Source organism: Euphorbia lathyris, chromosome 10 (assembly GCF_963576675.1).
Source record: "Euphorbia lathyris chromosome 10, ddEupLath1.1, whole genome shotgun sequence".
Taxonomy (NCBI): Eukaryota; Viridiplantae; Streptophyta; class Magnoliopsida; order Malpighiales; family Euphorbiaceae; genus Euphorbia; species Euphorbia lathyris.
In genome coordinates, this window is record NC_088919.1 from 14,391,224 (window position 1) to 14,409,545 (window position 18,322).

General features: G+C 38.5%; 1 protein-coding gene across 1 annotated transcript; it reads left to right on the forward strand.

The window, feature by feature from the left end:
- Positions 1-5,921: 5,921 nt before the first annotated feature.
- LOC136209673 (arabinogalactan protein 13-like) lies at positions 5,922-6,625 on the forward strand. The gene has a single exon (XM_066001220.1). The coding sequence runs from the start codon at positions 6,119-6,121 to the stop codon at positions 6,296-6,298; it is 180 nt and encodes a 59-aa protein (XP_065857292.1). The 5' UTR covers positions 5,922-6,118; the 3' UTR covers positions 6,299-6,625.
- Positions 6,626-18,322: the final 11,697 nt, after the last annotated feature.

Below are 18,322 nucleotides of genomic sequence, written 5' to 3' on the forward strand. Positions count from 1 at the left end.
TTTAGAATAGGATGCGGACTCAATTAGTGATTTTTACTTAGTTCAGAGATCTAATTGATGATTTTGATAGTTTAAATTCCTAATTGACTTTGAAACTTTAGTTTAAGGAGCCTAAATGGGTGTTATGCTTAAAAACGAAACTGATTTTGGTATATTTTAATATGGGGTAAATTACACGTACGGCTACTGACCTTTACTAATTTTCACGGTATGACCACAACATTTTAAAATATAACTTAAAAGTGTGAGCGCACGATACTTCCGAATGGAGTCTCACCCGAGTCTCCCGGAAAAGAATTGCATCGTATCACGAGCGGGATGCACACGATTAATGATGCTTGGTAAAATGTGACATTGAATAGGTTATAGCTGAATTGTACAGAGTCGTCACCGATCTACTAGACCGAAAAATTTGGTATAGTAGATAAAGCGATTGATTACTACACCCTTCAGAGATAGGTTCGGAACGTTCACTTACTTATCTCTAATGTTAAATTAGTTTAAATTTTCATTCTTGATTGACTTCGAATAATACTACGATCGATTGATTAATATGGATGTTTAATAAAAGTGGAAAAGCGATAACCAATCAAATTAATTACATATTTACAACAAATAGATAAATAAGGGATAAAAATATTAAACTCGGATATACAACATGAGAAAACCCGTAGAACATGGTTGCTATAGAACATATGTAACATTATTTAGAACACACATATATATATATATATAAAAGGTGAAACACCTCCATATATGAGAATACTTTTTTTTTTATGTGAGAACACTCCCATAAAAATCGGAGAATATATGTAACATTATTTAGAACATCATACTAAACTTTTTAAAATACATGCTATAAAATATAGAACATATATTCCAATATGGTTCTGCAACTAAAGACTTATGTAACATTATTTAGAACATTGTAATTAATTTTTAGAACACAGACTATAAAATTTAAAATATATGTAACATAATTTATAACAGTGTACTTAACTTTTTAGAATACATGTTGTAAAATATAGAATATATACTTTAGCTAATGTCTTATGTTTCACAACTAATGTATTATATGTAACATTATTTAGAACATTGTACACTTTTAGAATACATACTACAAAATTTAGAGTATATGTAACATTATTTGCAACATTGTACTTAACTTTTTAGAACACATGCTATAAAATATAGAACATATACCCCAATATAGTTCTGTTAGACATATATTCTAGAACTAATGGGTATGTTCTACAACTAATGTCTTAGGTTCTAAATCACTAGACCATTAACAAAATCACCAAACCATTCAACACTAGAAAGAAGTCGGTTGTCGAGCCTAATCGACTTGACTCGTACATCTGAAAAGTTTGTTGTACATTTTCCGTTGTAGCTTCGATCACCACTCAGAACTCTTGCTTGCAACCCGAATCCACCATATTCATAGGTAAAATAGCCTCTTCAGTCCATTTTCAGTTAGAATTGAAAAAAAAATGAACAGAGGGTAGAGAAATAGAAAGGATAACCCATATTACGAATTTCTGCTCAAATAAAACTCAGCAAAAAAGCAAAATCAAACTCTTATACTTACATGCACTTGTAGCTCATTTTGTGGGCTTCGATTCAGTATAAATGACGCGGACAACATGTGAGAAATGAGGAAGAATAAACTTGGAGAAGTTTGAAGAGTAAAAAAAAAGAAGGAAATGGGGTAAGAAGGAAGATGATGGTGAGGGTCGATCAAATTTTTATTTGATATTATAATAATACTATTAATGAGAGCGTTCTCACATAAAAAAACCATTCTCACATAAGGGGGTGTTCTCATTTGATTATTCAATTTGGTCCCATTACACTCCTTTCTCCATCCACACCTAATCAAGCAAAACAAAACACAACACAACAGTTCACAAACATTTCCACCATGATCTTCCTCTCCACCTTGTGTCAATAATAAATTTCAAAAATCATACAATAAATCAGATAAGTTTGATATTAAGCTTCAGAAATTCTGCCCCCCTAATCCCAACAAGATTCGCGGATAAGATGATTCACGGAAACTCACCGATTTATGATTTGTGGCCTGGCCGGAGTCGTGAATTGGAAGAAGGAGAGAGAAAGCTGTGAATCGTGATTAACAGAGGGGAAAAGAGAGAAAGAGGTGTTAAGATTTTAATTTAATTAAACAAATTAATTAAATAACTCTAATTCTGTTTGGTAATTAGAGTAACTTTTTCTTCCCTTAGAATAAAAAGTAAGAGAATCCCTCTCTATATAACAACATTGTGTTATAAAACAAATCATATTAAGGGTGTGATAAAAAAAAAGGTTAATTACATATGGATGTCAAGTGGTTTCGTAGATTTGCAGATGGATATTGTGGGTTTTTTTTTATAAACGCAACCCGGTAGTTTGCAAAATTTTGTATTTGGATTCACTTTATCCGAATTTGGCTGATAACAACCTCGAAATGAAAATTTTCAAGAGTTAAATGATATTTTAAGCAACTTTAATTCTTCAACTTTTTAGATTTGAGGTCATTTAGGTGTTGTTTTTTTTATGAAAGAGAAAATTAATGTTTAGAGAGAGAAAACTTCATAAATGATGATTTTGAAAAATTAAAAATATGGTTCCATATGATACTAAACAACTTTAATTCTTGAAAAGTTTCATTTTGATGTCGTTATTGACTAAATTTTGCAAAGTAAAAAAAATGCAAAATTTTGCAATCGCAGGGTTGCATTTAAAAAGAAAAATACCACAAATACTCATCTGCAAATCGAGGAAACCACATGACATCTATATGTAATTAACCCTAAAATAATCATATTCAAATGGAATAATCCTAACGCTTTTTAGAAGTTACAGATTTGACACTAATATATAAAATTATACAATTTTATCTCTAACGTTGTCAAGTAAGATTTCACTCATACATAACAAAAAATTTAAACAGACTGTTTTACTGTTTTTAACTCGTTATTTAATTACATATTAGATGTTTCAAACATCAATTATGTCTAAAATATTTATTGTATTATTAACAATTACAAATAACTCGTTGAAATAACAATATTTATGTCTACTAGATAAAAGTTATAAAAAAGAGCTTCCTAAAATGCTTATTATGTTACTAAAGGGGGTAAACAACCCCTCAAAATACACATAATTGCATTATTTTATCGATAAACTTGTTTGGAAGATTTGATGTGATAGTCCAATAACTGTCAAACCAGTCATTTCAAATCTTCTGTTGTGTATGGGTGAAATTGAAATTGCTAGACAAAATCAGGAGTAAAATTACAATTTCATACATTATAGTAAATTTGTATTTTTCAAAAAACTTTAGGAGGAAAATTATCTTCGTTTTTATATACAAAATTTTAAAAATACGTGTATATTAGTCTTGTCCACGGGTCCGGGTACCCGTCTGGACCGTACAGGCCCATATCCCATGTCCCGTGTTTGGATAATGAAAATTGATCTTAGACCCAGCTCGGTCCAAACCTATAAAAACCCGCATATTTTTTAAACGGGCTTGGGATTGATAAAACTATCATGGACCTGTCTAACTCGGTCCGTCTATTAATATTAATTAATGAATTTATATATTTATATATTTATATATTAAATATTTATTTTTAATTATAGATTTTATTTTTATAAATAAAAATTATGAATATATTTTTCGGTGGTTTATATGAGCTGAGTTTGAGATTTGATTTTTTAACTCGAGTCCACTCCTGTCCAAATCTGCCAAATATAATAATGAGTTGGGCTAGACTTGCACTCGTATTTTTATATAAAACCGTTAGGTCCGGTCTGAGTCCAACCCAACCCAGCCATTAACAAGTCTAGTGCACATCTATATGGAGACATACATGCAAGGTTAAATACACCATTGGTCATTGAACTTATATGGTTGTCTCAAAATAGTCAATCAATTTCAATTTGTCTTAACAAAATTATTCAACTTTGAGTTTTATCTCAATTAGGTCACTCTGACGATTTCATTGATTCAAAAGCATCGGAATAATGACATAGGTGACACGTTAGCATGAGTCAATTTAGACCCCTGACCGAAACACACATGACATCTTTGTATGTGCCACCTAGCTATCCCGTGTCGGTTATTTTTATGAAAAAAATTAGTTTTTTTCATTAAAATAACCGACATGTGGCTGTCACATTTCATTCGGTCAAAGATCTAAGGCCCCGTTTTGGCGGAAAATATTGTGTTCTGTAAAATTTTATGCAGGGAAAATATTGTGCAGGAAAATAAAATATTTTCCTGTGTTTGGCAACATCACTGAAAAATATTTTCCGATGTTTGGCTACAACACTAGAAAATATTTTCTAACCATTAAATACGTGAAAAAACACACAAAAAAAGTGGAAAAATGCGAAAATCACGAAAAGTAGAAAATATTAGAAACATGAAAAATGTTTTTTCACATTTTCACATTTTTGTACATTTTCTCGTGTTATTAACGTTATTGTGTTTTTTTGCATTTTTTCTTCATTTTTTCGTGTTTTCACATTTAGTTTTTCTGTTTTTCACGTTTTCTTTTTTTTCGCGTTTTTTATTTTTCATATTTTGTTACTTTTTCGTGTTATTCACGTTTTTTTCATGTTTTTTACATTTTCATGTTTTGTTTGCATTTTTTGTCTTTTCATGTTTATCGCGTTTTTCACTTATTGTCATGTTTTTGTGTTTTTTTTTGTATATTTCACGTTTTTGTATAATTCGTGTATTCTCACTTTTTCGTGTTGTTCATGTTTTGTGTCTTTTCAAGTGGTTGCTTTTTTTTTTACCTTTTTGTGTTTTTCACGTTTGTTCACCTTTTCATGTTTTTTGCGAGTTTTTTTTTTATATTCTCGTGTTTTGTAATGTTTTCACGTTATTCATGTTTTTTCGTGTTTCATATTTTTGTATTTTTATATTTTTTAACGTTTTCCCCATTTTTCTCTAAACATGTATGTTTTGGGGAAAATGTTTTACCCTTTTGAAAAGGGTAAAACATTTTGCCTTATTTCTTCCTTCATTTTCCATTGACTTGCCACTTATTTTCCTTTGATTTATTTTCCTGCCCAAACAAACACTGGAAAATTGGAAAAATATTTTCCAGCAGAATATTTTCCCCCAAACAAACAGGGCCTAAGTTGACTCATGTTGACGTGTCACCCATGTCATACTTTTTAATTGCAGAAATCGACATAATGATCTAATTGAGACAAAACCCAAAATTAAGTGATTTTATTGAGACAAATTGAAGTTGAATTGCCATTTTGAGACAAACATATAAATATCAATGATGCATTTAACCCCATACATGCACCTAGGGGTGTGCTCGGTTCAGTTTAAACCACATACCAAATCAAACCGAATGAATTCGGTTTTTTGGTTCAGTTTTTTTAACAATTCGGTTCGACATCGGTTTTAATTTTAAGTGTATTTCAGTATTCGGTTCGGTTCGGTTTGACAGAAAATGTAAAAAACCCGAACCGCACCGAATTACACATATTTTACATTTATATATATATATATATATATATTTGATTATACAAATTTAATTTTTTTTATTGTTGAGATAATAACTAATGTAGATATATTTTGGAAATATTTCAATTTTTATTGTTGTTGAAATAAATTTAATGAGAAAATATGGTAATTTTTATTTGTTATTTATTATTTTTAACTTAATTCGGTTTGTTCGGTTTAAACCGAACCGAACCGTATATTTCAGTTCGATTTTAATTCAGTTTTACCTATTATTCGGTTTGGTATCGGTGTGAATTATTTTAATCATTTCGGTATTCGGTTTTTTCGATTCGGTTCGATTCTGTACCGATGCACACCCCTGCCTGCACCACCAAAAGCACAAGTTACTGCGTATTCTCCGTTTCCTTGTCATCGCCATTTGCCACTCATTTTCCTATTTTCTCTCTCTAGAAACCCCTGTTTTCTCTCTCTAACTTCACTACAAAACCCGCTACAAACCTCTCAATCAAATCATTCATTCATTCATAGTCTCCAGCAGCACCGATTCCTCTTTCCCCAAACACAAAAACACTAATCTCTCGAAAGAGGAATCGCAGAACTTACCAGATCTGAAAAATGGAGGCAATGAAGATGAATCTCTTCGCTGTTTTGATCGTTATGATTATGGCTTTCTCCGCCATTCAATCGGCAACGGCAGCTGAAGCACCCGCACCAAGCCCTACATCGGATGCTACTGCATTTATTCCCACATTCATCGCATCAATCGTCGCTCTTGCTTTTGGATTCTTCTTCTGAATTCAGAATCTGATTGATTCATTTGTTTATGTAAGTAGCTGGAATTTCTCTCTCTCTCGATTGGATTAGGAGGAGGTTTAAGAGGGAAGGAAATCGGATTAGGATTTGATGAATTGGGGTTTTCTTTGGAAAAATTGAATTTGATTTATTGATTTTGTATTTTCTGATTTATATTAGAAATAGATCTTCATTATTCTTGTTGCTTGGTTAATTTCGCAATTTAGTGGAGATATACCAAATTGTGCAAATTTAGCTATAATCGTATCAAACTTTAAAAAGATTGTTGATGTTTATTTAATGGCTTAATACATAATTTCCCTTCTTTAACTTGTCCAAAAAAAAACTTGATTGACACCCTGAATTTTCAGAGTGTCTCGATAGCTCCTTGAACTTACATAAAATATTCAGTTAGCTTCTTGAACTTGCATAAAATGTAATTAATTAATCACTCTATTGCAAAAAAGTAAGTTCAATGCAGAAAATGTATTCTACGTGTCTTAGAATGTTATTACATAATTCAAAAATAGAGTAAAAATGAAGTTATTACTTGCTCAACTATAAACCTTGTATTCTCTAATATGACGACAGAAATACTCCGATCTTGATTGTTTTACTTTTTTTAAGATGCGTGCAATACATTTTACGCATTTAACTATTTTTTTTTGTAACATAGTGATCAATTGATTACATTTTATACAAGTTTAGGGGACTAACTGAATATTTTATACAAGTTCAGGGAGTTATCAGGACACTTTAAAAGTTCAAGGGGTTAATCAAGCTTTTTGAACAAATTCATGGAGCAAATGATATATTAAGTCTTTATTTAATTGTCACATCATATATTCCAAACATAATAGTATATGCTCCACATGGATCACAGAAACAACAGGTGTTGTACCTAATCCGATTTTGTAACCACATAGTACTCATTTGTAAATCTGTATAACCATATAACATCTACTTGTAATTAACCCTAAAAATTAAAGTAAAATAATCCATTACGTAAAAGAAAACATCATCTACGAGTATTTCTAGATGTAGAATTACTAATAATAACGTCTACATTAATATGCGTTCAATAAACTATTCAATCTTTCTTATGATATTGATGATCTCGAATAATTTTAACTTCGGAAAATTTCTTTCAGTAGATACAACGGTTTAGCATAGCTAGGATGATTTGAAAAGCAATTTAAGTATTTAAATAACAATCTACCGTTTTGACAAACTTAAAAAAATTTCAAACGCTAACATCAACACATTGGACAAAGTCATTTGCTACACTCTCATTTCTCGAAAAAAAAACATCACATACAACAACATGTGAAAAATTAGGGTAAATTACAAAACTGACATAATTGATAGACAAGTTTATATATTTAAACTTATTATACTACCTTTTTATCAAATTAGGTTTGATGACTAGTGGAGAATTTCTGGTTAGCTTCCGTCCCTATGGGGGCGTCGCTGGGTTCGACCGGGGGAAGCTACGATGCCAAAGTCAGTATGATAGATGATGATAAACTGAATTGACAAGGTAGGGTTTTGAGAATGAGTGAAAGTGTACCTTGATAGCTTGGGACGTAAGCTATATATAGTCATGTAGTTGTAACCCTCAGTAACTAGAAAGTCTCCATTAATATTCCATTAATGGCGGTTACAGGTTTCCTTTAAGTAGGGCCGTTAGCTCATTAATGGCCCATTTACTATTTATATTGAAGAGTCGGCTCAGCTGCGCGCAAGGCGGATCAAAGGGTGATGGCGGATCTCTCGTAGGTTTGACTACGGATCTCGTGTGGCGGAGTCTCGGTGATCCGCCTTCGGATGACGTGTGTGATACGCCATCCTCTTTTACAAGCCGCTTCCATACGTAGTCGTTTCAGTAAATATCTCTTTTGGTCCCTAGAAAAATATGACGTTGTTATTAGAAGCCCCCCTAAAATGTCTTGAAAGTCCTTTAGGGATTTCGGACTTCTTAGCGTGCCGTCATATTGAGTTGCATTGATGGTCACTCTGTTCGAGACCATCCATCGCACGACATGTGTCCTTTGCACATCGCCCGATGCAATAAGTGGCGCTTTTCTTTGTCTTCATCCTCATCTTTCATCATTTGCATTTCATTTTCCAATTTTCGTTCGGGTTTTCTCAGAGCTCTCTCCAGAAGCAGGAACCTTTTCGAAAACCTCCATTGTTATATAAGTGAACTCTTCCATTTCGTTTTGTTGGGTTTTTATGAGTTCTTCATTTGGGTCTACTACTGAGTTGTTTAATTTATCTTCTGCTTCTTCGGAGATTCAAATTAGTTGGACTTCTTCCTCTGGGTATTCTAGTTCTTTTGAAAACTCGCCTAGTTGGTTTTTGAGTAACTCGGTGAAGAAGAGTAGGAACCGTAGAAACCATTTAGTTAGAACTCGAATTTTTCCCACCGCTGGGACCCGTAAAACTCCGACTATAGATTCTTGGAGACTTTCGGGGATGGAGGCTTCAACCTCAGCTCCCAATAGGAAAAAAGGTTCCTCGAGCGGAATCCACCCCGTCTCGCATGAGCGTCGTGGATCTAGCTGATTTGGCGAATCGCTATCCGTGGATTAAAAATTATGAGACTAGTTTGGCGGATGTACATCAGCGACCCGCCTGTCCGCCGGTAGGATATTTGTCGGTATATAGTTGCCATGTGGAGAGAGGGTTCCGCCTTCCTCTTCCTAAGACGATGGCTGCTATCCTGGCGTACTTTGATATCACCGTCAGTCAGCTACATCCGAATGGTTGGTTAGATGTGGCTTTGGACTGCTTTTTGGCTTCAAACCTAGGAGTCGTCTGTAATCCCCGTGTCTTTCGGTCCCTTCACAAACCCACAAAGCGGAAATCTGAGTCTTTCTACACGTTCGCCAAGTTCAAGTCTTATTCGCCCTTTAGCGGAAAGATGTCAAACGTCCATCTCTGGGATGAAAAGTTTTTCTTTGTCAAAGTGAAGAAGGAAGAGCCTCTGGGATTCCCTTCAGTTTGGAATGCTAATCCCCTTCACATGGCCGGGGATCTGTCTATATTGACACGTAGTGATGAGGAGGTGGCGGATCTTATGAAAAGCATTAAGGCGGATGCTTGGACATACACTGACGCCTTGGAATTCATGCTGAATGACATTCCCCTGATCCGCCGTGAAGGAGAAGAGCTTACTTATGTCAAGTTTTATCATTTTGAAAAAGGTACCTTAGTTCTTTCCTTTTGATTATTTTTGTTCCCTTGTCAGGGGTTTATCTGAGGCAAGTCGCGCCCTTGTAGAGATGCACAAAAAGAAGTAGGAGGAGGCAGCTCAAGCGGCTCAAAAAGACAAGCAAGTGGCGGATCCCCTCAAGAACTCTGGGAAGCGTCCTGCGGTTGACGTTATGGATCTTCCCTGCACAAGAAGAAGAGACCCGGGACTCTGGGTAGTGGGAAGTTAATGGCGGATGCCATTGGGGCTGAAAAGCCAATGGGGGAACGTGAGAAGTTATTCCTCTTGTTGCAGTCTCTTTTTTTTTGCTTGAATCTTAACCATTTGCTTCCTATTTTTTTACTTAGGTGGTGAAACCCGACCTGTGGAATTACTGGCTTGCTAGATTTGGCCGAAAAGGGTCTGTGAATGATGAATCCGTCATCAATAATGTTGATGAGGCCCTTGGTCAACTCGCCGAGGCGCAAGATGATCATAGTACGTCCTCCAGATCCGCCCACGCAATGATGGGAAAAAAGGAACTTCTTCTGGTGAGTTTGCCCTTCTTTAAATTTTGTATCACTCGGATGAAAGTTGACGTGTGTTCCTTTTTGATAGGCATATACACACATGTGTTCCTTGGAAGTGGAAGTGTTGCAAGGGGTAGCGGATAAGGCAACTATTCAGAGGCTAGAGAAAGAAGTTGCAGTGGCTAATACAAATGCCGCCTCTGCTATTGCTCTGAACGCGAGTAAAGACGCAGAGATTCGCCGTCTAAAGGAGACGATGGAGGAGGATGCTAAGCATCATGAGGATGCTTTAGGTGAGGTAGAGATCCTGGCTGGAGAGCGTGCATATTATTACGGAGAGTGGATCATGGAGTATGTCCGGCTTGCTCATCCTGAGATTGATTTCGATGATCCAAAGTATGTTATTTCGGATGTCGATGTTGTCCTCAAATATCGCAAGATCCCGAACATTCATGATTTCATCTGTGATCACATCCGAAAGATGATGAGTGGATCTGTCGAAGAAACCAAGCCCGTCGTTGATCTCGAATCCGAAGATACTGGTGAAGCATCCTTGAAGGCGGATGACAAGACAGATGGCAAGGCGAATGACAATAGCCATGAGTTGATTGAGAACATTGTTCCTCCAAGAGGAGCCCCTACTGGAGAGGGCGCATCTATTGTGAAAGATGCGAGAGAAAATGCTCATGTTTAATATTTAAATGTAATTTGCGTACAATTTAACTTAATCCCTTTTGAACAACCATTGGTTTTTACTTTTTTGCTTTATATTTTTTAGCAAGTAAAACTCGTGGATTTTAGGATTTAATGTTTGATCCGAAGTAGGCGTCCAGCTATACTCCGGAGTGTGAGCTTTTGTGAAGGCTTGAAGCTTTTTATTCCTTTAGAGGGAATTGAGCTGCCTTAGGCGATCGATTAGCTTCCTATCTTTGAGGTGAATCGATCCGCCACTAGGACTTCGAGTTCTCCTTTGGAAGGAGTGTACGAGAGTGTAAAGATCTCACATCTGAGAAATGTTTTAACTCTATCTCTGACGGGGATCAATTTGTTTCCTATCTTTGAGGTAGATAGATCTGCCGTTGAGATTGTTCTCCTATCTTTGAGGAGAAAGTAGTTTATGCCATGATAGCATTTAAAATGCGTAGAATGCGTTTGTCGGCCCCCCTTCTTTTTTAATCTGGAATATTTATATTGCTACAAGAAAATACTTAAAAAAGAATAGATAGGACAAAAGTTGTTTTTTTATTGAATGGCGATGCGCCTTATTATAGCAAGTGGGTCTTATATGTGAGCCTCATTAAAACCTTTAATAAGAAAAACCTCATGGGATAAAAACTTACTAAAGGAAAAAGAGTACTCAAGACCTTGATTACATTCTATTTTCTGGTGAAATATTTGCGGAGGTTTTGGATGTTCCATGTACGTGGTAGCGTCTTTCCCTTCATGTCTTGAATTCTAAATGTGGCGGACCCAATCTTGGTGACTATTCTGTATGGGCCAGTCCAGGTGATCCCCATCTTTCCTCTTCCTTCCATAGATTGGATTTTATCCGCTTTTCGGAGCACGAGATCTCCCACATCCAGACTTACAGGCTTTGCATGTTTATCATGATAAGCTGCGATCTGCTTCTTGTAGGCTGCCATGCGCATATACGCCTTTTCTCTTTTCTCCTCTACTTGATCGACACTTTCTTTCAACCTTTGGTCATTTTTATCTTCGCAATAGAATGCAACTCTATCACTTGGGGCCTGTATCTCGACAGGGATTACAACTTCTACGCCATGGGAAAGGGCGAATGGTGTTTCACCTGTTGCTGTTCGAGGAGTGGTTCGATACGCCCATAGAACACTCATCAACTGATCCGCCCACTTTTTGTTATGCTCCCCCAGCCTTTTCTTTATTCCTTTAACAATTGTCCTATTCGTGACTTCGGTCATCCCATTAGATTGAGGGTAATAAACAGAGGCGAACCTGTTCAGAATGCCCAAGCGCTCGCAGAAGGCTTTGAACTCTCCACAATTGAATTGCGTCCCATTGTCAGTGATAATTGTGTGGGGAACTCCATACCTTCCAATAATATTGTCTTTGACGAACTCCACCATTCGTTCAGCATTTATAGAGGAGATAGGCTCGACCTCTACCCATTTGGTAAAGTGATCCACGGCTACCACCACATACTTCCTCTGTCTTTTGGTAGGAGGGAACGGACCAACGATATCAATCCCCCAAACTGCAAAGGGTCGACCTTCGATGATGGGCCTTTGAAGGTGTTTAGCCGTGTGAGATTCATTTGCATGAATCTGACAATTATGACAAGACTCCACTAACTTTTGAGCATCAAGTTCCGCCGTGGGCCAATAAAATCCTGCTAACCTAGATTTCTTTAAAATGGAAGCTGATGCTTAATGTGCTCCGCATAGAACTTCATGTAACTCTTTGAGGATTTTTTGTCCCTCCTCTGTCACGATGCATTTTAACCAGGGATGCCCAAAAGACTTTCTGTATAGGCAATCATTTATCATGGAGAAATAAGCTGCTTTTCTTACCGTCCACCGGACTTCTTCCTTGTCCTGAGGCAAAGTTCCATCTACCAGGTATTGGCGGATCGGCGATCTCCAATCACTTTCAACGGATACAAGCAGGGATACTGTTTCTGAGGTGAATGCCGGTGCCATCTTGACTTCGAACGGGCACTGTAGGTCCGCCCAGTGTTCCTTGCTTGAAGCCATTTTAGCTTGGTGATCAGCCTCTGTGTTAGATCCTCTTGGCACATGAACTAGCTCCCACTTGGTTTCTTTGACTTCGAGGTAGTTCAACAACTTTTTGACCTCTTCAACATATTTGACCAAGATATCATCTTTCACCTCAAAATTTTTAATTACATGGTTGACCATTAACTTGGAATCACTATAGATCACGACCCGCTCAGGAGTAATTTCTTTTAATAAGCATAGTCCCAATATTAGGGCCTCGTACTCTGCTGCATTGTTGGTTGCGAGGAAGTCCAATTTTGCTGCATAATGCAAATTTATATATTGCAGACCTTTGATCACGATGCCTATACCCGCGCCCTCAGCCGAAGAGGCTCCATCAGTATACATTTTCCATTCTTCGACCTGAGATTTGGGGAGATTCACGCCTTCTTCAGTGAATTCATTCACAAAATCTGCCAAGACTTGGCTCTTCAGGGCGGATCTGCTTTCATAACGTACGTCAAATTCTCCCAAGCGGATGGCCCACTCCATTAATCTCCCTGAAGTTTCTGGCTTTTGCAACACTTTCCTCATGGGTATACTAGTGCGGACTATAAGAGTATGAGCCTGAAAGTAAGGTCTGAGGCGTATCGAGATGGTGACAACGGCCAGTGCCATTTTGTCCAATTTTGAATATCGAGTTTCAGCGTCTTTTAATACTATGCTCACGTAATAAATTGGATACTGCTGGCCATCTTCTTCCCTTATCATGACTGTACATACCGCTTTATCGGTGACAGAAATGTACATGTAGAGGTTCTCACCTTTAAAGGGCCGGCTCATCAGAGGTGGTTCCGTGAGGAAGCGTTTAATCCCTTCAAAAGCTTGCTTACAGTCCGCGTTCCACTCGAATGCCTTTTGCTTTTTAATCACCTCATAGAAGGGTTGACACCTACGGGCTGAACATGAGATAAACCTGCCCAAGGCCACAATACGCCCATTAAGACGATGTACCTCTTTAACGTTCTGTGGTGTCTTCATATCCAAAACAGCTTTAATCTTGTCGGGGTTTGGGCTCACCCTTTTCTGGCTGATCATGAATCCCATGAATTTTCCACACGTAGCCCCAAAAGTACATTTCTCCGGATTCAACTTGATGTTGTGATGACGGAGCACGCCCAGGACCTTTTTTATGTCATCTGCATGCTTTTCCACAGTGGTACTCTTGATGATCATATCGTCTACGTAAACAGAAAAGTTATCACCTTTGCTTTCCTCGAATATTTTGTTCATCATCCGCTGGTAGGTTGCCCCTGCATTTTTAAGCCCAAAGGGCATGACCTTAAAGCAATAGGTCGTCTGGTGAGTCACGAACGAAGTTTTGATCTTGTCTGAAGGCTCCATCGGGATCTGGTGATAGCTTGACTTCACGTTAGTGAATGAGTACATGGCGTGTCCCGCGGTTCCATCTACTAGAATATCAATACACGGTAGTGGGTAGTTATCTTTGAGACAAGCTTTATTGAGATTAGTGAAGTCAATACACATGCGGTACGATCCGCCTGCTTTTTTGACCAGTACTACATTCGCTAGCCATTGCGTGTAAAGTACTTCTTCAATGGCGTCCGCCTTTTTGAGCTTAGAAATCTCCTCTTCTATTACTTTCTGCCTCTCAAGACCATGATTCCTCCGTTTTTGTGCTATCGGGACCGTATCCTCGGCGATATTGAGTTTATGAGTGATTACATCCGGACTAATCCCTAGGAGGATTTCGTCCTTCCATGCAAAAACATCATCCGACTCACGGAGAACCTTTGTAATGGCCTCCTTAATCTCTCCTTTTAGTCCCCTAGCAATCCATACCTGTTTTTCATCCGCCATAAGGTACATTTTTGTTTCACCCAGAGCCATTGTGGCAAGGTCTTTCTCTTCTTCATCCTTAGACTGTGGGCGGATCATCAAGGAAGCTGAATACGTCTCTTGAGCAACTTTTTGGTTTCCTTTGATCATTACTCCTCCCTTGGCCGTGGGAATGTAAATGGTTAAGTGACGAATTGAGATGAGAGCCGCCGCTTCTGAGATGAAAGGTCGACCCAGGATGATATTATAAGCCAATTGACCATCTATAATGGAGAACTCCAGATCACCCTTCCAGACTTGATCCTCATCTGCTAACTCGCAATCTAGCGTTACCTATCATTTCGTCTGGATTGTGTGTCCTGTTACTCCCAGAATTTCCACAATGGTAGTTTCTGTTGAAACACCTTTCCACATAATTTTGATTTGACAAAATTGTTTAAGTAAAATTAAATATATTCTAAACACACTAAGTTTAAATGCTTTGATTTATTCCACTAATGTGTTTGTTCAATGTTAAGTTAATTTGTTTATAAGACATAATGACTAAAAGGCTTAAAGCCTAATACGGAAGTCAAAGCCCAAGTCAAACGGATCAAAGACCACTCGGCCCGCGTATGCAAAATGCTGCCGTTATGATCAAAACGCAACTCAGCATAAGAAGGATCGAGAAGACCTTCTTTGAACAACTTCGGAATGAAGCTGCTGAGTTATCTCGACAAAGAGTACAAGACAGCAGCTGAGCAAGAGCAACTTCCAGACCAAGTATTTCCACTTTGGGTAAAGTTCAGAAGACACAGAAAGCTATCTAGTTGACATTACCACAAATGGAGAGACATTCTGTCGCACTGACTAAAAGCTGCTCAATACTGACCGAAGACAGAAGATACTTGAATCTGATTGGCCAAGAGCTCTGAGCAGTACTGAGTGACAACGACAGGAAGCCGTTTCCCTCCAACGGTTATTTCGAAATTCGAAATGTATGATGCCTCAGACGTCTCTATAAATAGGGCCATCCATTTGCTTCAAAAACACAGAACTTGATCAAGCCATTACGCTGACCAAATTCCTACGCAAAGTTCTGTGAGAAAAAGCAAAGCAATTACTTACACCAAATTTCATATCTTTCGTGTAAAAGTCTAGAGTGATTATTCAATCGTCTAAAGTGTCTTAGCAATTGTTGTTTAGGACAAACACTTATCATTTCTAGAAGTAGAAAGGAGAAGCTGAGTACTCGGTTATAGTACTCAGCGTGAGATTAGGATTGAGTAGAGGTATAGAGGAAGGTACTCTTGTCATACTCAGTTTCTAAGTTGTAAAAGGTTTGAGGCTCTACCTTTAAAGAGCTCAGTAGAGGATTCGAAAGCGCGGAACGTGTTCCGGGGACAGGACGTAGGCTTAGAGGCCGAACCTGGATAGATCTGCTGAGTAACATCTTTCTAACCTTAAACTCCTTATTATATATATATTGCTTGCTTAAAACTGAAACTGACCAAAGTAAAGAGGTCAAGCTGAGTTGTGCATACTGAGTAGCTGAGTCCAGGAATAGACTCAAGTGCTATCTCCTGACTCAACGACAAAAGCTGACTTAGTCACAAGTTGACTAAGCTAGTGTCTTAAACTCACTCAGCACGCTGTGTAAATCTTTTCAAAGGAAAAGAAATCAGACTTAAACATACAAAATTTTAAATAGTTCCTATCCCCCCCTTGGAACTAACTTGTTATGTTATAAGGGACCAACAATTTCCACTTGGATAGGATCAACCATAAGCTTGGCGAATGCCCCTCTTGTAATGACGTTGCATGAACTGCCGGTGTCAATCATTACTCTTTTCATCTCTCATCCTTCCACCATCATGGTAATGACCAGAGCATCTGCATGAGGGGAAATTTCTGGGCCTACATCCGCAAAAGGGCGATTGAGTGATGCCCTGCCCAGAGCGGTGGTTTTTGCCTTCTTCAGCACAGGTTGATATCCTGGTCCGCCTGCTATAACATTAATGGTCCCTTTTGCCTTCTTTTTCGGATCATCTCTTGATTTGTCACTATCTCCTTTCTTGTTATCATTTTGAACGAACCTGTCTAACTTTCCCCTTTCAATAAGCCTTTTTATCTCCCTGGCCAACTCCCAGCATGCGTCGGTATCATGACCATTCCTCATGTGGTACTTGCAATAATTTTTGGGATTTTTCCCTGTGTTGGTGTACTCCCCCCCTTTTGGTTCGGGCTATGAAATGCTCTGTTTGTGTTGGCTGTTCTCAATCCACATTAGCACTTCGCTTTTGGAGGCGTTTAATGGTGTAAACGACGACATGTATGCCGATTTGTTTTTGGCGCCTCTCCGCCTTCCCCTGGATGACGAATCAGGATGTTTGTCCTTCTCTTTGTCCCGTCTACGAGATTTTCCTTTGTCTCTGTTCGGCGGAGATACAGACTCCCTACGGATGTCATCCACTTCCATGAAATCCTTGCATCTTTCTATTAATTCTGCCATATTTTGTGGTTTGTTTCTGATCAAATCTTCTTGCAGGCTCTTACATGTGGTGTTTTTCACCAAAGCTTCTACTACCATAGAGACATCCACATCTACAATTCGGATACATAACTTGTTGAAATTGTCGACATACTCCCGAAGAGGTTGATTCGCTTTTTGCTTTAACTCAAAGAGCTTCCTCGATTTAACCACTGGGGGAATGCATTCGGCGAACTTCGCACAAAATTCTCGACTTAACTGATCCCAACTGTCTATCGATCCTGGGGGGAAAGATTGGAACCAGTCGTAGGCTGGACCTTTGAGCATTGTGATGAACATCCGACACAATACGGCCACACTGGCCTGATTAAGGCCAAGCAACATGCGATACTTTCTAGCATGAGCCTCGGGATTATCCTCACCTGAGTAGACTTGAATGTTAGGGATCTTAAAGTTCCTCTCAGTTTCCTCAGCCTCTATCCACGCAGTGAAAGGCGAATCACGGTTGGCGAACGGGTTATGCCTAGCATTCTCCTCATTCTGACGGCGTACCTCTGCCCTAATCAGGTCCGCCATGTTTCCGTGATTTTCTCTAGGACGTCCTCTACGCGGAGATCTACTTGGAGAAGACGAAGAACTGGAATCAGACGAATGATCCGATGGCGAATCGCCTCCTCCTCGTCCTCACGGGGGAGCCTGCCCATGCTCTTCCTGATTTGGTGGCGGGTGTTGCCTATCCTGGTGAGGTACCTCAATCGGCCTCTTACTCCTTCTCCGCTCTGGGGGTGGAGGAGATCTACCTCGTCGAAAAGATATACGCCTTAAGTGAGGAGGTGATTTAGATCGTCCCCTGCTACTTGCCTTCTTACGCTTTTTGTGTCTTCGACCCCTGGTCCTCCATCCTGGGGATTCGGCATCGCACTATTAGGAGCTCGAGACCCGCCAATGTTAATCCTTGGGTTTGCGGGCCCCTCAGGAAAAGTCTGATCATTCCTCCGGCTTCCTTCTGCTCCATCCGAAAATAGGCGTCGATTTAAGGGTGGGTCACTGCCTGCCATGGAAGCAATCACCGTGGAGTCCACAGGTTGAGATTGAAAAAATAATGAATCACGTGCGTTTGGTCCTATAGCTACATTTTGCCAATGGGATGTCGTAGGAGTTGGTGCAGAACGCCAAAGGTTGAAGGGAGGGATTAGCATGTATGATCTTAATCGGCTCTCCATCTCAGGACCATACTCTCTTTCCATAGACCCCGTACAGATTTCAATAAAAGAGTCA

Excerpts from the sequence above, each read along its gene's own strand:
- LOC136209673 (XM_066001220.1), top strand. The coding sequence starts at position 6,119 with ATGGAGGCAATGAAGATGAATCTCTTCGCTGTTTTGATCGTTATGATT.